The sequence below is a fragment of the Salminus brasiliensis genome, chromosome 1 (assembly GCF_030463535.1).
Source record: "Salminus brasiliensis chromosome 1, fSalBra1.hap2, whole genome shotgun sequence".
Taxonomy (NCBI): Eukaryota; Metazoa; Chordata; class Actinopteri; order Characiformes; family Bryconidae; genus Salminus; species Salminus brasiliensis.
In genome coordinates, this window is record NC_132878.1 from 13,021,071 (window position 1) to 13,042,320 (window position 21,250).

General features: G+C 39.1%; 1 protein-coding gene across 3 annotated transcripts; it reads left to right on the forward strand.

The window, feature by feature from the left end:
* The first annotated feature begins 986 nt into the window (after positions 1-986).
* Positions 987-20,589, forward strand: bco2a (beta-carotene oxygenase 2a). Of its 3 annotated transcripts, XM_072670226.1 has the most exons (12): positions 987-1,118; positions 4,945-5,131; positions 6,066-6,277; positions 8,636-8,751; positions 9,759-9,861; positions 9,990-10,118; positions 13,875-14,035; positions 14,566-14,733; positions 16,959-17,096; positions 17,520-17,702; positions 17,896-18,006; positions 20,375-20,589. In XM_072670226.1, the coding sequence occupies exons 1-12, from the start codon at positions 1,091-1,093 to the stop codon at positions 20,486-20,488; spliced, it is 1,650 nt and encodes a 549-aa protein (XP_072526327.1). In that variant the 5' UTR covers positions 987-1,090; the 3' UTR covers positions 20,489-20,589. The 3 variants fall into 3 exon arrangements, with proteins under 3 accessions (XP_072526327.1, XP_072526405.1, XP_072526486.1); XM_072670304.1 differs by lacking the exon at positions 987-1,118 and having other exon boundaries at positions 4,762-5,131; XM_072670385.1 differs by lacking the exons at positions 987-1,118; positions 4,945-5,131 and adding an exon at positions 13,507-13,681 and having other exon boundaries at positions 6,206-6,277.
* The last annotated feature ends 661 nt before the right edge of the window (positions 20,590-21,250 follow it).

A 21,250-nucleotide genomic window follows, 5' to 3' on the forward strand; every position in this document is an offset into this window, starting at 1 on the left:
GCTTGACCTTTGCAAATGCTCATCTGGACAAAGAAGAAGACTTCTGGTGTTCTGTTTTATGGTCAGATGAAACAAAAATTGAATTGTTTGGCCACAATGATGTGTGCACCATTTGGCGTAAAAAAGGAGAAGCCTTCAACCCTAAGAACACCATCCCCACTGTCAAACATGGTGGTGGGAACCTAATGTTTTGGGGGTGTTTTTCAGCCAATGGACCAGGGAACTTGATCGCAGTAAATGGCACCATGAAAAAAGAGCAATACATCAAGATTCTCAACAACAACATCAGGCAGTCTGCAGAGAAACTTGGCCTTGGGAACCGGTGGACATTTCAGCACGACAACGACCCAAAACACACAGCCAAAGTGGTGAAGAAATGGTTAGCAGACAAAAACATTAATGTTTTGCAGTGGCCCAGCCAGAGTCCTGACTTGAATCCAATTGAGAATCTGTGGAGGGAGCTAAAGATCAGGGTGATGGCAAGGAGACCCTCGAACCTCAAAGAGTTGGAGCTCATCACTAAAGATGAATGGGCAAAAATACCAGTGGAGACATGCAAAAAGCTGGTCAGCAATTACAGGAAGCGTTTGATTGCTGTAATAGCCAATAAAGGCTTTTCTATTAATTATTGAGAAGGGTATGAATAATTTTGGACATGCCACTTTTTGTTCAAATGTGTATAAAAGCTGAGAAATATTTTTTCCCACAATGATGCCTCTTGTACATCATCGTGTTATCTCCTGGGAGATGCCTGTGTCATTTCCAGGCAAAAATATAATTTCTGGTTAAATAAAAGTAAATTTAAGTCAAACTTTGACAGGGGTATGAATACTTTCGGGCATGACTGTATGTATGTGTATACTTTTGATTTATGTAACTGGGTTTCATAATTCAGTTCCTTGCTCTGACTTGAGAACGTTATGTAATTCAATAGATTTGCTTGCACTGCAGAAAGGGGAGGTGCTTTGTTGTGCTTAAAATGCTGTGTGTATTTTGTTGCTCTCTCTGTCTTTCTCTCTCCACAGCTCAACACACACACTACCTTGTTGTCCTGTCTGCTCGAGCTCTCGTTACCACATCGCCTTCCATCATGTCCCATGTGAGGTCTCAAATCCCAGGTAAGATGATTCCTGTTGTGTTCTGTGGGCCGCCTTCTGTTTCTGCTGATCTAGTGGGGCTGGGGTCAGTGATGTAGATCACAGGTGTCTATGTATGTATGTATATATAGGGCTTTAATTTTTCATCAGTACTTGTATATGCCTTTATTTGTTATTCAGTCTTTCCAGACTATGTTCGGTTTCAGCGTGCTATCAGCATGTGCATGCTGTTAGCGTGCCTTTGTCTAAAGCCCACTTCTGAGGCAAAACTAAGGTTAACTCAGGTCACATGCCGGGGGTAAGCTGGCAGCTTTGCAGGGCATTGAGAACCTCTCAAGTGTTAAAATTGGTTTGACAGATAAATATTTTTTGCTAGTTCGGGTTAGATTTTCATTATAGTGAATGAAAGGAAGACTGTTGTTTACCTGCTGTAGGGAAATCACCCCCTAAATGTTTTAAGACCCTCTTTACATCTCCAAAGGTATAGATATAGCAGGGCTATAGGACCTGGGGGATGCTGCTGCTTCTGTTGTAGTCTAGCACTGCTTCTTGATGCACAGCTATAGGGTTTATGGACTCTACTCTATTTGACCATTAACCAGTTTAACCACAGTTGAATGTTGTTTCTCTTTTCATCAGCTTCTTACTTTAATTTCACCTCAACTGGTTGATTAGTGATGTGCCACTCTTAAAAACGAGGGTGCTACAGAGGGTTCTTTAAGCAATCCCATAGAAAAACCACATGTAGTTCCAGGGGTGAGTGTGATTGGTAAAGAAATCTTGACATCTTTAGCTACCTTTGAAGGTTCTTCATGCTTATAGTGTATAATCTCTATTACAAACATGCTTCTTTATGGAAGCAAAAGTGGTTCTTCTATGGCAATGCTCAAAGAACCCTTTGCAGCACCCTTATTTTATTATTATAGTGCATGTAGGGTGAAGTGAGAAATTTTAATAAGAAGCTGAGGAATAAGCTTATTCCTTAATGCTGTGTAAAAACTGTGGTTATTTTTTTTTATTTTTTATGCCTTATAATGTTTATAGTTCAAGTTATTGCAACCATATTCCTTAACAATATGAAGACCTGGTTTCCCCAGCAGGTGTTTTGCTGCAGAGTGGTGCAGTGTAGAGGTAAAAACATTACATCTGTTGTGACCAAAGTTTTTGTCTTTCAGCAGCTGGTGAAATATCTTCAGTCCTACAATCTGAACATGTGGCAAGATACTGGTCAATCGATCTCAGTAGTAGTCACTGTAGTAGTCACAGATAGTTGCCCATTCAGTCAATGTCAGTGAAAATGTTGCACAATATTGATCAGGTATATCTCTCAATTTCCCAACCTGTTGTTGTTCATCAATAAAGCTGGAGGCCAGAGTGCACTGACTGGACAGACACAAACATTGAAATATTTGCTGTCGTCCTTAGCGTGTTAAAAAAAATACTGGACAAAACAAATGAACTCGAGTGACATTCTCAATTCGCTCAGTGATTAACCTCAGATAGTACTCACCAACCTAACGTGTTTGTCTGGTTGGTGTAGTCTGGCATTGAGAGAGGCGGCAGCTCAGTGATTTTTACAGAGTTTAGGAGTAAATGATAAAATACAGAGTATGTATGTACCACTACACATTCAGTTTGACAAAACACATTCCCCTCATATCACAGTTGGTGCTGCAAGTGAACCTGGTGTTTTCACTTTCCCTCACTGCATTCAGTAATATAGCAGCTGTAGTGTTATTAGTTACTGATAAATGGGAAAAGCATACATTTAGGGTCTCCCGAATGGTGCAGCTGTCTAAGGGCTGGCCCTTCCATCGGGAGATTGCCAGTTCAATACCCAGTGATGACACAGGGTGGCTGAGAGTTTCACTGGGAGGGTTTGTTGGTCCTCTTTTCCTCCATCGCTCAACACAATCTGATGTTAGCTGATGTAAAAGAACTTTCTGTTAGCGCACTCGTCCAAATGCATTCAGCTGTCCATTGAAGGAGCAGTTCCTAATAAAACCCACCTACTGCAAACCTACTGCATTAACCATTTACCTTTCTCAGACAAAAAAAGTGATTTTACAATTAAGTGATGAGCAGTTAATGAATTGTAATTAATTAATTGTAATTTAATGTAATAGTGTTCCCTCAATATTTCAGGACAAATTAATCATACAAAAAGTTGATTATTCAAGTGTTGGTTTCAAGTGTTACATTTGCTTTAAGTAGCTGCTCATGGGAACTCTCCAAATGTGGTCCAAAGAGGTGTCAATGCACGTAAAGCTGGCCAATCATTAAGGATAATTCTTATGCATCAATGTTCTTATGCCTACATGCAGTCACATACCCTATGCCGTGGCCTAATGTGCACCTCCCCAGAAAGGCAACTACGTGTCACGCAGACTGCAACAACTGTGATTGGTCCAATTGGTAGCAACATATTTCCTCTTTCCCCACCACTTTAAAATTCAATTAGATGAACATGGATCATGGATTGTGCATACAATGTTGTGTGATGATTGCATATGAAGAGAAAAATCAAATCAATCAATTAAATCTACCTGCATTTCCTCATCCATGTATTTTTGGTTTTATGGTGAGATTTTAATAAGAAGCTGAGGAATAAGCTTATTACTTAATGCTGTGTAAAAACTGTCTTGTATGGACCATCTCCACTGTCTTTTCCCTCACTCACTGCAGAAATTTAACTCCAACTGCAGCATAATCACCCTCATTTGTATTTCATTTGGATTTGTAAGTAATCAAAGTTACACAGAAATCTCATCGCCTGACTAGGTCTTGGAGGTGTAATTGCATAGCGATGCAGACATACCAGCGCACAAGTGTAAGCGCTCACAATGGTGTTGGACACCTGCACAGGCAGTGGCGTAGACTCTGTGTTGATTTATAGCAGAAGCATAAGAGATGATCAGAGAAACAGCAGAAACAACTATTTGGTACATTCTTACAAAAGAAGGAATGCACTGGTGAGCTCAGCAACACAAGAAGGTCTGGAAGATCACAGGATACAAGTAAAGTGGATGATCTCAAAATACTGTCCTTGGTGAGAGAAACCCTCTTCACAACATCTAATCAATACAAGAACACTCTCAGGGAAGTAGACTTATCTCTAACAAAGTCTACAATCGACACCTTTGTGAGTGTAAACGCAGAGGGTTTACTGTAAGATGTGAACCACTTAGTTAACACTCATGAATACAAAGTTCCAAATTGGACTGACTGAAAACATCCTATAAAACATCATCTTGAGGAGAAGGAAAGAGAGGATTCATGATCTAAAGCACAACACATCTGTCAAACATGATGGAGGCACTGTTATGGCAGAGGCATGTATAGCTGCCAGTGGAACTGGGTAACCCGTGTTTACTGATGATATGACTGATGATTAAAGTGTATAGAGATAATGTTCTGCTCAGATTCAGTCAAATGCTGTAGAAATGATAGGATGGTGTTCAACCAATCCAGTTGAACAGTTTTTCACTAAAGAAAAAATTGAAGACAGAAATACTAACAAACAAGCAGCAACGGAGGGTGTCTGCAGTAAAGAGGATACCCAGCCTTTGGTGATGACTTCAGGCTGTCAGTGACTGTCAAAGATTTGTGTCCAAGCATAAAAATCTCTCCTTATATTTAGAATTATATTAGTCTGTCAAATTACTTTGGGGCCTTTAATTCACTTGAATTAAAGCTAAAAGTCTACATCTCTTTATTAGAAATCTATTGAGTTGACAAAATCTCTCCAGACCAAGGCAAAATTACAAAACAAATGTCACTGTCAAAATACTTATGGACACAGTTACAAATAATAGCATTTGTAAGACAGCTTGTGGTGTCTCCTCAGTGGCCAACAGTAGGCAAAACAATGGTTTCAAAGAGCAGCATGGACTTCAGTGCATTGCACCTTTGGTGCAGACAGTGGAGGAGACCCCTGAGCCCATCCCTACCATAGTAAAAGGCACCATCCCTACTTGGATCAAGGGAAGCCTACTCCGCAATGGCCCTGGAAAGTTCGAGTTTGGAAACCAACAGTGAGTAGAGCTACAGAAAAGCAACTGAGTGTTTAGTTATGTGAAATGCTTTGTTCTAGGGTCAGAATTGTTCGCCGTGATGATGGTGACAAGATGCCTGAAGAGCTTAATGCCTCTAAAAGTTACATCACAGAAAGTTATTACATCTCCTATGCCTGTTTTGTGATAGTCTTAAATTATTCTTAAATTATGTTCATTATTAAAACATTATTATTTTATAATTAGCAACATTACATATGAAACCTAGAAGACACTTCACTGGTCAGCTAGTAGCCTACATAGCATACTTTTTGTTACTAGCTATTTTGCTAATCATATAACTTTATAATTAGTAGGGAAACATTCCTATATAATTAGCCTATTTTTGTGGCCGGCATTGATAATAAATAGAAGTTTAATATTTTGCATTACACAAGTCTAGCCTGTAAACCATATATGGAGTATGAAAAATGGATCATTGATTCTGTTTGCATAGACTTGATGCAGTAACAGATACATAACAATACAACCATATTCTCCATATTCGCCTTTAACCAATCTGTACAGTCAACACACACATACACACAGGCCACTGCCATCAATAGCCCAGAGCCCTAACCGCTGAGCCACCACTGCCACACTTATTGAAACTATTACTGTAAGCATTTATTTGTCATTACTTTACTACACCCACTCTTATCTAGCGCCACCTAAAACATAAATGTGATGTAAAGTGTGGAACCTCACCCAAGAACACTTTCTGAAAACCCTGTATGCTCCTGTTTAGGCTGTGAATCGAACCTCAAGTCTTCCATCTGGAGCACTGAGCTTTATCCACAATTTAATCATTTATCTGCAAAAATTATAATGAGCTGATCAATCATGCAACATTACTCCAGACATTGTTTAGAGGAACTAACCTGTACCTTTAATACTCTATTTTATCTCTCTTCAGCTTCAACCACTGGTTTGACGGGATGGCCTTGATGCACAGATTTCTGATCATGGACGGTCAGGTGACCTACAGGAGCCGGTTCCTACGCAGTGACTCCTACAAGCAGAACAGTGAGAGGAACCGTATCATGGTGTCTGAGTTTGGCACGCTGGCTTTCCCTGACCCCTGCAAGAACATTTTCCAACGCTTCCTGTCCCGCTTCGAGATGATGAGTAAGTAGGATGGAGAGAGAGCGAGTGGACCAAGGCCCCATCCACACCTATCTGAGGGCTAATCCCAAATTACACGCTGCTCCCTATGTAGTAAACTGTCTTTATAAAATCATGAAATTACAGTTACAGTATTTATATTCATTCACCTGTGGAAATCTGAGATCTGTGTGTGTGTCTATCTGTGTGTAGACATTACCGTTCTATGACTTACGTAGTTCACTGTATAGGGAGTAAGGAGGTTTGCGATTCAGCTAGAAACATGCATGCGTCTACTAGACAAGCCTGACGCTGACGCTTGGAGCTCGTTTTTGAAAAGCTCAGTTTTCAGTGACCAAAAACTGAAACTTTTTGTGTGGACTGGAGACCAAAACCAAAAACCTCAATTACTAAAAAAAATCTGTGTGTGTGGACAGGGTCTAACATGTTGGAGCTGTCTGCTGGATCTGTGTCAAACTTTCAGTTACTAGACAATAATGTCAATGCCTCGCCCTGTCTTTACAAAAGAACTGACAAGCTGTTGACCTGGATCTCACTCAACAGAAAGTATTGGGCAGTTGAATTCTGCAAATAAAGGTAAAATAAGCTGTATTTAAATCTACAACCATTAAATCTGCATAAAACAGGTCTTAGGATGAGACACACTTAGGGCAGTGGTGGCTCAGCGGTTAGAGCATCGGGATATTAATAACAGGGTTGTGGGTTCGATTCCTGGGCTCGGCAAGCTGCCACTATTGGGCCCTTGAAGGTTTGAGATACCCTCTCTGCTCCCCGGGCGCTGGAGTTGGAGGTGTGTGTGTGTGTGTTCACTACCAGATGGGTTAAATGCGGAGGACACATTTCGCTGTACAGTGTACAGTGACAAATACGTGCACCTTTACACACGAGGCAATGTCTTAACAGAGGTGTTCTAAAGTTTTCTGGCATTCATGCGTCTCTATCCACACTGGAAGGCTATTCATATCTCTGAAAGAATTAAATATGTAGTTTTATAGCTTCTTTTGTGGAAAACATTTTCAAAGACTAAATGTGCTTTGAAAAATGTGAAGATTTGAGAATATGTTCCCTGCAGGAATGAACTGAAGGGTCCTTGGATTCTCTTCATCAGTTTAGATTGAAGCCACATGCTGTTAATTATGGAAATACCAAGAAGACTGAACATTGCATGCAAAACAAGCATCTCCCTCAGCACTCAGAAATGTGCAGATTTCTAACATTTTCTCAAGGTTATGAAAAGAAAATCTCTTATAATAAAGAGTAAACATGGTCATATGACCTTTAGATCGCAAACGGACTTTGTAGAAATGAAAAAAGTCACTAATACAAACAAACAGATTATGTCAAAAAAGTCACTAATACAGACTAACAGATCATGTCAAAATAAAACGAACTAATACAAACAGATCATCAAAATAAAAGTCACTTATACAAACAAAATCAAAATCTTTATTGACTTTATTGTTAGCAAATGTATAAAACAACCTTAAACTGAATTTGTGTGATTCATGAAATGAAAAAATCGACTATTCATTTCAATAATTGATGGATTATTCATTTGTTGCAGCTTTACTCCGGAGTGCAGCGACTATTTAAAGATTCACCCTTTTAGCAGAAATGTGAGAGTTTGAGATCCAGTGATGACACCTGTGTCCAGAAGGTCAAGCAGCTTTATGTGATGTATCGAGTCCTAACTAGTGGCCATGACAAAACTGGGAGCAAAAACTGATTGTGTTTATATAGTACAGTTTTAGAGATTAGAATTTCGAGAATACAAATATGATTTAAGCGGTTAAAGCGGTTCAGTATAAATAGAGAAACATTAAAATGTTTTTTTTTAACACACAAGTCAACCATAACAGATGGGCTATGATGGCCTTAAAACTCTACACAAGTTACAGTCCCCAAGAAGGCAGCTATTTGTGGCAGAGGTTTGGACCAAAACTATGGGACTTGCATAATGCTCACATGGAGAAGGAGGTAGGAGGTGAAGTATTTCCTGCTGAAATCTTTTTCTCTGTTTAGTAAACAGCATGTTTCCTGCTCCTTCTGCCACGTGAAGCTATGCAGGAACACTCCAGTGTCCTTCATCCTAATGTGCTGTATAAAACTGTTGCATAAACGCTGAAGCGGTTTACCATAGTACAGTGAACTGCACTTATCTAAAGCACAGACAGATCTAAACTCTAATGAAAGCAAACAGGGGGCACCTGACCACAATTGTATGACAGCCAAGGATCTGATCAAATTCACTGCACAGTAAAGTGAGGAACAAGTTAAGGGGTCAGATTTTATCCCCCTAAACCACTGAATGCTTGTAGCATTTGACTAATTCCCCAATACTTTCTTCTCGTCCTTTAACAGAACCTACAGACAATGCTAGTGTGAACTTCATCAAATATAAAGGCGACTACTATGTCAGCACAGAGACCAACTTTATGCACAAAGTCGACCCAGAGACTCTGCAAACCAAAGAGAAGGCATGTAAACCTGTCAAACTTCAGTTCCTGCATTTTCATTCTGACTTCTTACTGAACAATGCTGCCCAACAGATCTGCAGAAGCGGAAAATAAATCATTTACTTCTTTGCTTCTCTACAGCTCTTAATTTTCATGCTTAAACCTACCATTAAAAGCACAATTAAATCACATCTCATTTTACTTTTCATTTCTAAAAAACTTAAAAATGAAAATCATTGACAAAATCTGGCTAACTAACTGTAGCTTAACTTATTTGTTTTTTATTTTGTCTTTAAAAAGTACTAATTAAATTAAAAAGTTTAATATTCTACAGCTACATACTCTTATGTGCTATGTAATATTAGCTCAACATTTAAAGGTTTATCCTAATTCTATAATTTTTTAATTACAAAAAAGACTTTATTACTGTATAAATGTAATATTCTAGCATGCCCTGTTGTGAATTACTGTTAGCTAGCTACTTTAGTTAATCTAAGCTAAAGTACAAGAAAGGCTAATAAACTACTACATAAACCTAGTAAAATCTAGTTTATTCTGTGGAACAAATGTAAACTTAATGTAAATCAGTTTTGATTCTAATAACAATTAATACAATTTGTATTTATGAGAATAAAAAACTTTTGCATGTATTGAAAACAATGGTTTACAATGGTTTTACATCAAAATTAAGCAATTCTCCCTTTTCTAAAAGGTAGTTTTCTCCTTTCTGCTACAGCCGAAAGTAGCTAACAAGTCTAGGTCAGCCAAAATCGTTCAGGGTAATAGGCTTCTATTATATTAGCCTCATAGTTACATTAGTAGTGTAAGCCTAAAGAAGAGAAGTGACCAACATATTTATATACATGGCTAATTGTCTCCATTTGAGATAATGTAAAAAACGGTTCATTTAGATAAGATAATTCTTAGTGAAGCTTTGCTGTAAGACACTGTCACAGTGTCAGTATTTGTACCTAAGCTGCTAACAGCTATCAGCGCTCTTCACACTCTTGTTGATGTGTTCATCAAAGGTGGACTGGAGCAAGTTTATTGTCATCAACGGTGCCACTGCTCACCCCCACTCTGACCCAGATGGTACAGTCTACAACATGGGCAACTCATTTAGCAGAAAAGGTCAGATGCTAACCTAAATTCACATCTACACATTCTCACAAAGCTACTCTGTGATTGTACTGTGATTGTGCAGCACATTCCTCTGAGGACAAAGAGGGTTCAGTGGGTCTGCTCTGTGTGTTCAATAGGAACTTTGTACAACATCATTAGCGTGCCTCCAGGGAAAGATGGCAATGACGACACACTGCAGGGGGCAAAAGTGCTGTGCTCCATCATCCCTACTGACAAAACCAGACCCTCCTATTACCACAGCTTTGGTAAGTACACCTACACTCCCAGACTCACTTTTTATTTTGAGGGAGGAAATCTACAGTAAAATACCCAACCAATTATTTGCTGACCTTATCAGATAATGAGGCTAGATCTAACCATAACACATTTCCTGAATGTCTATGATCTGAATAATTACAAAATGTCATCTGCATGACAACATTCCTGGAAATTTTTCAATTGAAAAACGTTTTCAAAAGTTACAGTATTCCTATATTCCTATATTGTTATTATAAATTACTGTCAGCTAGCTACATTAGCCAATGTAAGGTAAAGTTATTGTATTTGTCTTTTGTTAAAGGTGCCCTAGAAAGGTGCCCTAGTATTAGGTGCCCTAGTATTATAAGTAATGTTCTGTACATGGGTGTGGCAAACCATTAACCTCAAACACTTTTGCATTCTTCTTCAAAAGCAAACCAAGCCAATTCCTAGACTAAACACAACAGCTACTTCTGGAGAATATGAAAGTGAGGCTAAAAAAAGATAACCCTAGGCCAAGCAAAGCAAGGACTGATGGACAGTTGACACATTAGAGCCTTTGGAGCAACTAAAAGTTAAAACAAGGCCAACTGGATACAATCTGTTCAGCTAGTTAACTGCACACTGTGTTTACTGAACACTGACAGGACCCAGACAAGGACAGCAACACAAACAGTTTTAAGCAAAGGCAGGTTAGGCAATGCAGCTCCTGTGAGCCACTGCAGTGACATAAGCCAACCAATAAAAGCAGAGCTCTTTTTTTACAAGCCCTCAATAAAAGGAAAATCAGTGTTTCATTCTGTTTCATAATAGTGTTGTGAATAGTTGTTAATAACTTGCCTTAGTATTTGCTGTCCTTACCAGATAAGGAGGCTAGATCTAACCTTAACACATTTTCTGAATGTCTATGATCTGAATAATTACAAAATGTCATCTTAATAACAATATTCCTGGAATTTATTCAGTTGGAAAACATTTTGGGGTCAGCTAATCTAATTTTAGTCAGTTGATATAATCTAACCCTTGATTATCTTTATTTACAGCAAGTGACAGCAGAAGGTGATGGGTTAAAAGCAGGAACAATGGGAAAGCATAATATTTTGAGCCACTTTGACAAGAATCAAACTGTGATGGCTAGACGACTGGGTCAGAACACCCCCAATATATCAGACAGGTCCTGTGGGGGGTTTCAGGTATGCAGCAGTCAGTACCTACCAAAAGTGGTCCAAGAAAGGTGGTTCGAATGGGATACAGCATGTGATACAGTGATACCTTGCTGTTATGGAACAAGAACCTCCACTCCCAATTAAATGAAACATTCCCTGCAAACACACACCAGTTCAACAGCAGATCAGCCAGCACAATCCAACACACATACTATATAGTTCACACGTTGTATAAACCCACATGACATCAGTGCAATGGAATTTACCCTCTGTGTTTAACGCACCCATAGCAGTGAACACACACATACACACACACACACAGAGCAGTGGTAAACCACCTCAGGTCAAGGGCACTTCTGCCGTGAATGTTGAGCGTGGAGAAAGCACTGTTCAGCAGCACCTTCTGGTCCCAAGCCCACTTCTCTAACCTTCAGACAGAAATAAATGCCAGGTCCAAGCTTCTACTCCAATAAACCGCAGACAGGCCGAAAGTGTTATTACAAACTTCTATTACCACCAAATCGCTCCACCAGTTTGTACGGAGGTCCCTGTACACGACCATATTCACCAGTAGTTAGGTCTACGCCTAACTAATGGCCTACGCCTTTAACCTATCCGTGCAGTGACCACACCCATAATCACTAGTGATCAAACACAAACAGTGACAGTGACCACACATGCCCAGAGTAGTGGTGCGCAGCCATTGCTGTGGTGCCTGGGGAGCAGGGAGGGTGAAGATGGAACCTTGCTCAAGGGAAGCTTGCTGAGCATGGGTATTGAAACCACAACCCTGTCATCAATAACCCGGTGCTCTAACCGAGCCGCCACTGCCCCACTGCCCCATATACCAGATAATATATATTATCTGAGTATATTATTTATATTATTATAATATACCCCCCATATTCCAATTTATTCATTTTTTATCATTTTTAAGAAGACAAAAAGAAAGACTGTTTGTCAAGAAAAAAATGTACAAACATTTTAGATATTAAAAAGACATTGGTGAATGAACGCATTGTTCTGAGGGGGACATTTCCCCCTAATTTCACCTAAATACATTCCCACTACTTGACATCTTAGCAATGGCTTTCTTACTGCCATTCCAACTGTCAAACCTGCAGCTCCAAGTATTCTCTCTACAGTTGAAACTGAGACTCGGTCCAATGCTAAGCTGCCTGTCTTCTATTTATGCTGTTGTGAATTTGAGTCTGACAGACCTCTTCCTGTACCAGAAAACTTCAGACTTTAGGTGTGTTTTTCTAGTCATTATGGCAGCAATCCAGACTCACAGTGGTGTCTGAACACTGCAGTAGAGAGTGCAGTAACAGTCTGTTCAACACTGCTGGTAAACTGACAGAGAGTTTGTAGGTAAGAATCAGCAAAAGTTTGGACATCAGAACTGTTTGCATCATTTTTCAAAAATGATTTACTTCCATTGCTACAGCCCAGCTGTAAGTTGTTAGCCCTCTAGCTGTTTACTGCTACCTTTTTACAGTTTGTGGTCACTGGACTTTGTACCATTTCAGGATCTTAACTGGAAGGGAAATGTCAATAAAAACAGAAGCTGGTAGTGTCTGTAACTGGATTAAAAAGAATAGCAGTGATAATCACTCAAGGTCCCTAAAGCTTAAATATCAAGGTGTCAGGAAATCTGTCAATTATAGTTAAGAAGATGCTAGCAAACATATGAGCATCCTCATGGCTTAGAATGGTTTTGTTAACACTTTCTCTCAAAGCTTAATATAAATTCTTAATATAGATTCAAAGTTCTTCTCATTGATACTTAGTGAATTTCATGGCGCTTTACTGCTGCTGTATCTAGGGGGAAGAACTTCTGCAAGATAGTACTTACTAATTGTACTTCATTACTATTCTTACATTTCCAAGAGTAAAAACTTCTGCTTTCATTTTCATTCAGATCTCAAATACTTGACTTACTCCAGCCAGTCATTAGATTTTTAATCCAGCTATTTTTTAAATGATCATTTTATTAAAACATCCAAAACTTTATTAAACATTTACTTGAGCTCTGAGTGGTCCAGTGGACTATGGCGCTTCCACTATGCCTCGGGTCATGCTGCCTGCCATCGGCGGCTGGAGCCCTATGGAACACAATTGGTCCTTCTCTATCAAGCCTTCCCCTTTCCTGTCTCTCTCTCTCTCTCTCTCTCTCTCTCTCTCTCTTCCCTCTCTGCTCTCTCTTGGTGCTGGCACGGGCACCTGGTAGCCGATTGTCAGAGCTGGATTCCCGGCACTTTTCTCCAAGTGCGCTGGCTGCCCAGTGACGCTGCATCTGTGGCATGTTGGAAAGAGGTGGTGGCTGGTCGTGCATGTGTCGGAGGAGGCATGTGTCAGTCCTCACCCTCCCAGTGTCGGGAGCATTACAACTGATAGGGAAAAAGGTTTTTTTGTCTCTATTCCTCAACTTTTCCTGATATTTGATGTAATTTGGGTTGCATGCACACCTTGTATGTGTAAGTGACATTTTTCCTGTTTGAAACAAGTGTAGTTTTGTTGCAACTGAGTTATGTGGCGCTAAACGTAAATTGGACAGATGCAACACAATAGTGTAATATTCTCATCTGATTCCTGCAGCCATGTCCGAGAACTATGTGGTGATCATCGAGCAGTCCGTAAAGATGGACCTGATTAAAATAGTGACCTCTAAGCTGAGGGGGAAAAATATAAGCAACGGCATCTACTGGGACCCCAATCAGGAGACTATCTTCCAACTTGTCAACAAACACACTGGCAAGGTAACAATGAAGTCCTTCCCTTTGATAAAACATTGATAAAACACTGAAATCAATATTCAGGTTCAAGTTTTCTGACCTCTCATATCTGAGTTATCAGAATCAGAAATACTTTATTGTTATATTATTAAATTGTGAGTTAGCCACACTATGTAGCATTTTTGCCTTAAAATAACAGTTTCACAATCATTTTGATGCTCCACTGAGCTGTACTTGTACAAAGAATCAGAACACTTTTAACTGCACGATTTAACTCAGTTGAAGTGGCAGGACAAAGTTTGTGATACCTGCGTAGCCCTGCGGACCCATATTCATGGCAAATCCCTTAATTTTACTTAATATCATCACCCCATATGTTTTAGGACCAATTCTCGCAAAATGCTGCTCTAACCCTTTACACAGCCTGCTTATTACAAACCCTGAATAATATGCTGTAGTGTCACTAACTTAACCGATCTCTGATCCTGCTGATTTGTTGAACACAGTGCATGCTGTGAACTAAAAGAAGCTATTTGCACTGTTTACTTTGCTAGGTGAGTCCAGTGAAGTATCACACCAAGCCTCTGTCCACCTTCCACCAAATTAATGCCTTTGAGGAGGACGGCTTCCTCATGGTAGACCTGTGCTGTTCGGATGACGGCCAGGCGATGAACAACTACCTCATTCAGAACTTACGCAAGTCCGGAGAAGCCCTGGACGAGGTTAGTTGGTTAATGCTCTGTCTCTTTCCTCCCTGACTCACTTTCTTCTGTCCCTCCACACTTCTTTCTCTCTGGGCACGGCCACATATTCCATTGCTTCATATCACAACTGGGATTGTAATATATGATGTGATGCTGTTAAAGAAAGGATTTCACACTTTCACAAGTACTGCTGTCGTTTAGCTGTTGTTTAGCCTTGTGAATTCCCTGAAGAAATGTCACAGAATGCCGTGGAGATTTGTGTCCCACTGAGAGAGAACTGTGCAGTTACACATTATTACCAAGAAAATAACTATGGATTCACTGTTACATGGATTATAGTAGTACAGCTTGTGTAATTCCACATGTCTATCAACTTCACTTCTGTTTCTTGTAGTTACACAGGTGTATCTCAGAAGCTGTAACAGCACTTCCTCTCGTATGTGGTTATACATGTGTAATAATATGAGAATAATTGTATTTATATGAATTGCTGCTGTTTTTGCTGCTCTTCCTTTTATAGCTATACGATACATTTGTGTAATTACAGGAGTCAAAGCTGAAGTTTATACATATGCTGTACTACTGTAATGAATCTGTAACAGTGAATAACATCCCCTAGTAATTACATTGTTATAACATGGACTGTTAATGTGTAACTACACAGTTATTATTATACTGCTACATTGACCCTCCTCTGTAATACAACTAACCTTGTAAGTCGCTCTGGATAAGAGCGTTAGCTAAATGCTGTAAATACTAGTAAATACCAACTGCATTATAGTAGAGATTTTTACTATTAGTTAAGTGCAGAGTAGGATACAACATTAACTACCTAGCAATGTTAAACAGCTGAAGCTGGTGGACACTTAATCTCACTTAACAGTCAAAGCTGAAGTTTATAGACAAGCTGTACTACTATAATGAATCTGTAACAGTGAATAACATCACCTAGAAATTACATTGTTATAACATGGACTGTTAGTGTGTAATTACACAGTTATTAATATAACGTAATGCAGCACTGGTTACAAATCCCGTTTTGTATAAGCACTCAATTTTGCCTTTTGTTGTATTAGCTTTTATCTGTGCATCACATTTGATGTCATACAGTTTTTAGTAAACTTCTTATGACAAGTTACATACATAAAATACAGCTGATGTTTCACAATATGAAATAATAAAACATAAAAGAGTTTAAAACTATATCCACTGTATATTTTGAATAATATATTTTGTAATTACATAATTCATAAAAACAAACATCTCGTATCCTCAATGGCAACTTTACAGCAAAAGGAAATAATCTTCTGAACTTTCAATAAAAATGAATGTAAAATATTTTATTTATTTTGAGTTCAATTGACACATTCATCATAAAATGTGTCACTATGTAAAGAACTACTGCTAGAGTCAAATAATCTCAAAAAGTGAAAATGAAGATATTGGTAAAAATTGTTTTTGCATTAAGTACACGTCATTAACAGCTAGGAGTAATCCAATACACTTTCTTTTGGTTTGATATGATTTTCAATTCCAAAATTCCATTTTAAAGTCAAAGACAAATTGTGGTCCAGCAGAATAAGCCGCTGTCACTATGACCAGAGCATCGCTAGTTTGAATCCAGGGCCATGAGAGAGCACAGTTGGCCTAGCTCTCTCCAGGGTGGGTGGCAATTGTTCCCTCATCACTAGCCAAATGACACATTTTGCCTTTTTTTATTGAGAAGTAGTCATTTTAGCAAAAGAGGATGGCTTCTACAGGATAATGATCCAAAATATACCTCAAATTACACCATGACCTACCTGAAGCTACACAAACTGAAGCTTTTGGAAAGGCCCTCACAGTCCTCTGACCTAAATATCTTGGCACATTTGTGGGTAGACCTTAAACAAGCTGTGCTGCCCTGCAGACCTTCTGCAAAGAAGAGTGAGACATTTTTAAAAAATACAACAAATGAAAGACTTTCACCTGCTACAACATGTTTACAAACTGTGACTTCTGCCAAAGGGGGTGCTACTAAGCCCAGACTCTGTAATGTACCCAAACCTTTGCACTGATGATTTATTTATTTTTATTGATATTTTTGTATTGATGTTATCAAAGACAGGTTTGGCTACTTAGACTAATTAAGTACTAATGATTACCAAATTGTAACACACTTGTCATAACTGTGAATAGTAAGGTTTTTATTATTATTGTTTTATTTTTCATATTTGAGCTGTTTGATTTGATATGTTGTTCAGGTGTATAACAGCCTAGGCAAGTCGTTTCCTCGCCGCTTTGTCCTGCCTCTCAGCATCACTAATGAGACCCCACTGCAGCAGAATCTCAACACACGGCCCAACAGCTCCGCCACTGCAATCTGCCAAAGTGAAGAAAGGGTAAATTACTTGCAGACGGTGTTTGCAGTGATATTCTCATACACACCCTGGCAACTGGTCTCAGGGTGTGTCTTTATTAGTTCTAGATGTTCTGTTTTATGTACTTCAGACATTGACATTTTCTGTTAAGGACGCAGGTCAGGTTTCCTTCTGATGGCTCCTTCATGCAGGTTATGTGTGTGCAATGCTGCACAGTAGAATGGCCTACAGACAGGGCCTAGATGAGACCCATGTGAGATTAAGGTGGGCTGTAACAAAGGGGCCCATTTGGGCCTTCCACCTATGTAAGCCGCACTTGAGCCTGTTAGCTGGGATATGCTCACCTTTAACACGGTTGAATCTGATTTAAGAGCAAAGTTACATGTTTTTTTTTATATTTTGCTGATGGAACTTTTTTTTATAACTCTACACCTTTCTTTAAAGGTGTTTTGCACATTCGAGGATCTCCATGGTGATGACCTGGTGGACTATGGCGGTTTGGAGTTTCCCCATATTCACTACAACCGATGTAACACAAAACCGTACCGCTACTTCTATGGCTGTGGCTTCCGCCACCTAGTGGGCGACTCACTGATCAAGATGGACCTGGAGAATAAAAAGCTTAAGGTCAGCTCATGCATCTCAATCAGGCTGGCTAACATGTTGATAGTAGTAGTAGTAGTGAGCAATTCATAAGAGTGAATTGATTTTGAAGGTTATTTATTATCCCAAGCTATAAAAAATTTCCGTTTTGCATAAAGCTAGCAGCGTAATCATCTTTTCAGAACAGTCCAGTTTAAAAATTGTGTTTGATTGACAGGTGTGGTCTCAGCCAGGTTTCTATCCATCTGAACCTGTATTTGTGCCCTCACCTGATGCAGAGGAAGAAGATGATGGAGTCATCCTTTCAGTTGTCCTCACTCCAACTGAGGTATGACACAGGAAAAGCTATTTTTTAATCAAAGCATTTAAGCATTCCTATCTTAAATTCACAGTCATGAGTCAATCCACCTATACCGTACTTTTGATTTTAGCCTTTTTAATTGATACTTGCATTAAAATATGTAGATTGTAATGATGATTTACAAAACTATGCATATAAACACAAGAACCCACAGATGAACTGTAAACTACAGGCACTTCTATATTTGTAGTGAGTTAAGAGTTATATCAGCATTACTTTTAGCCTTGCTGAAAGATATAGCAACTGTCATACGTACTGTATATCATACGAAAACGGACAACAGTGATTTGACAAAATGTCTCTATAAATGTCACTCTATAAACAAAAGAGGGGTAGCTGGGGAACCAGCCGTTAGACCAAACGACAAATCCGACCTAACCTGAATAAGCAGCGTACGGCAGTGAATGTGGGTTGCCTTGCTTGAACGTGGATCAGCTGGAAACCTGGACAGGAGGCGAGCGTGCCTCGCTTGCCACGAGAGTTGACGGGAGACCTTCTCCTGAACCTGAGTCGAGAACTAGAGCTTACCTGAACACGCCGGTAACGCTCGAGAAACCTCAGGGGGTCCTAGAGATTTCAGTTGAGGCCATTCATGGCAGTGAACAAAAGGGTGCGATAACAAGGGCCTGACACAAAACAGTGGTAAAACAACAGTGATCACCAAAACGACAAGACTGAAAAAGCATTTGAGGAGGATGCAGTGAATTACTCGCAGGCAGAGTATTAGACAAAATGACACATTTCTTCACTCATTTACTTGATTTACTTATTTCATCTTCATTTCTCTCTTTTGCTTTCCCTTATACATGAATTCAGTAAATAATATTCAGCTTCAGCAACAAAATCTTTAACTACATTTAACTTTGATATCAAACCGAGTCCTAAAAAGTTTCTAAAAATAACAGTCAGTTAAAATCTGTCTGAGAAGATTAAAAACGAGTTAGATCTTGTAGGCATGGGGAGATCTGAGGGTGGACCAGCAGTGGCAAACAGTGAGTGAAGTGCTGACCTTTGCTGCTATCTGGGTAGTTAGCTAGCACTCATTTCTAGCATTTATCCAAGTACTATGAATTGTGCTTAGTCAGATTTAGGATGAACGCTTTCTACAGTTTTCCTTTTATCCCTAGTGAGCCAGCGCAGATATTTCATTATAGGGCAAATCACATTAACGTCACAATCACAATACACTTTCTTCTGAGTGGATAAACAAGCCTGAGGGATATTTAAGAGTTATTTACTCATATAAAAATGGAAAAACAGAGATTTTCAATGATAACTGTGATAACTAATACAATACTGAGAAAGTAGGTACATTTAGATATTCACAGTTTGACGAATTAGATGCTTTTAACGTTGCTGCTGTTGATACTGAAAAATGCTTTGCTTCATGTTCCCCTGAGTTCAGCTCTTTGGCAGCTTTGCTGCTTCTGGAAACTGAACCCATCCTGTTCTGGAGTACATACAGCCTCAAACACAACAACATTCAACTATTTGGCCAGTGTTATGTACTATCTGTTGACATACATGTACAGCATTTCAGCTTGTTTTACTCCTCAAATGGGGTATATCTGTACTCCTGACTAGTACTAGTGCCACCTATTGTGTCTGGCACAAAATTTATTCACACTGTTTTTTAAATAAAACAAAAAAAAAAATAGTAGCAGTGTCAATAATTCAAAAGGTTTAATCACATTAATCACAACAATTCTGTGGTTAATTCTGATTAATCACACGTTTAAATTACTTTTAGCCTTGCTGAAAGATATAGCAGTTGTCATATGTACTGTTTATTATACAAAAACGGACAACAGTGACGTGACAAAACATTTTTGGGGGGCGGGAGAACAAATAAATGTGTGCCTAATAATGTCTAATAAACTGGCTTTTCATATAATATCTCAGTGTAGTTTTGAGAACTTTAGTCTCTAACACAATGAAGCTCGAACACAGAAGCTTTAATAGAGGAAATGCTTTTTACGAGATAAATGGATGCTCAGTCATTGGGCTGGATTAATATACCCTCTGAGCTCAGCAGTAGAGACGCTGTCTCTACTAAAAACTGCTAATACGCCACTAGTAAAGACAGTAAAGACAGAAACCTATGGGAGGACGTTGGGGCCAAATTTGGTAAGATGATTAATTTGCATTAAAAAGAGGTTCACACATTAAAGTCTGCAGATTAATGTTGACAGCACTACTCTTTATCTACTGAGTAATCTTCTAATGGTTATGGTGGGATGAAAAGGTCCTGTACTGGTAGAATGCCACAACACACAGCATATACAGTAGCTGATTATCACTTGCTGAAGGTGCTTGTTTATTTATATATTTTTAGGATCAGAGCACGTTCCTCTTGGTGTTGGATGCAAAGACGTTTGAGGAACTGGGAAGAGCTGAAGTGCCGGTGAAAATTCCATACGGCTTCCATGGAGTCTTTAACTCAGCATAGACCGTCCAGCAGCTGACCACAAGAACCTTGCCATTACTACATACTGCCTTGACAGTGGCTATGCAAGCCCAGCATTGGACTGTTTATTAGCATCAATATATATATATATATATATATATATATATATATATATATATATATATATATATATACAGTGCATCCGGAAAGTATTCACAGCGCTTCACTTTTTCCACATTTTGTTAGGTTACAGCCTTATTCCAAATTGTATTAAATTAATCTCTTTCCTCAAAATTCTACACAAAATACCCCATTATGACCATGTGAAAAAAGTTTTCTTGAGAGTTCTGAAAATTTATTAAAAATAAAAAACTAAGAAATCACATTTACGTAAGTATTCACAGCCTTCGCCATGAAGCTCAAAATTGAGCTCAGGTGCATCCTGTTTCCACTGATCATCCTTGAGATGTTTCTACAGCTTAAATGGAGTCCCCCTGTGGTAAATCCAGTTGATTGGACATGATTTGGAAAGGCACACACCTGTCTATATAAGGTCCCACAGTTGACTGCATGTCAGAGCGCAAACACCAAGCATGAAGTCAAAGGAATTGTCTGTAGACCTCCGAGACAAAATAGTCTCGAGGCACAAATCTGGGGAAGGATACAGAAAATTTCTGCTGCTTTGAAGGTCCCAATGAGCACAGTGGCCTCCATCATCCGTAAATGGAAGAAGTTTGGAACCACCAGGACTCTTCCTAGAGCTGGCCGGCCATCTAAATTGAGCGATCGGGGGAGAAGGGCCTT

Coding starts and splice junctions, on each gene's coding strand:
- bco2a (XM_072670304.1), top strand. CDS start 4,890: ATGGACACAGTTACAAATAATAGCATTTGTAAGACAGCTTGTGGTGTC. Junction 14,036..14,565: donor TCAACAAACACACTGGCAAG/GTAACAATGAAG, acceptor TTACTTTGCTAG/GTGAGTCCAGTGAAGTATCA. Junction 17,703..17,895: donor TGGAGAATAAAAAGCTTAAG/GTCAGCTCATGC, acceptor TTTGATTGACAG/GTGTGGTCTCAGCCAGGTTT.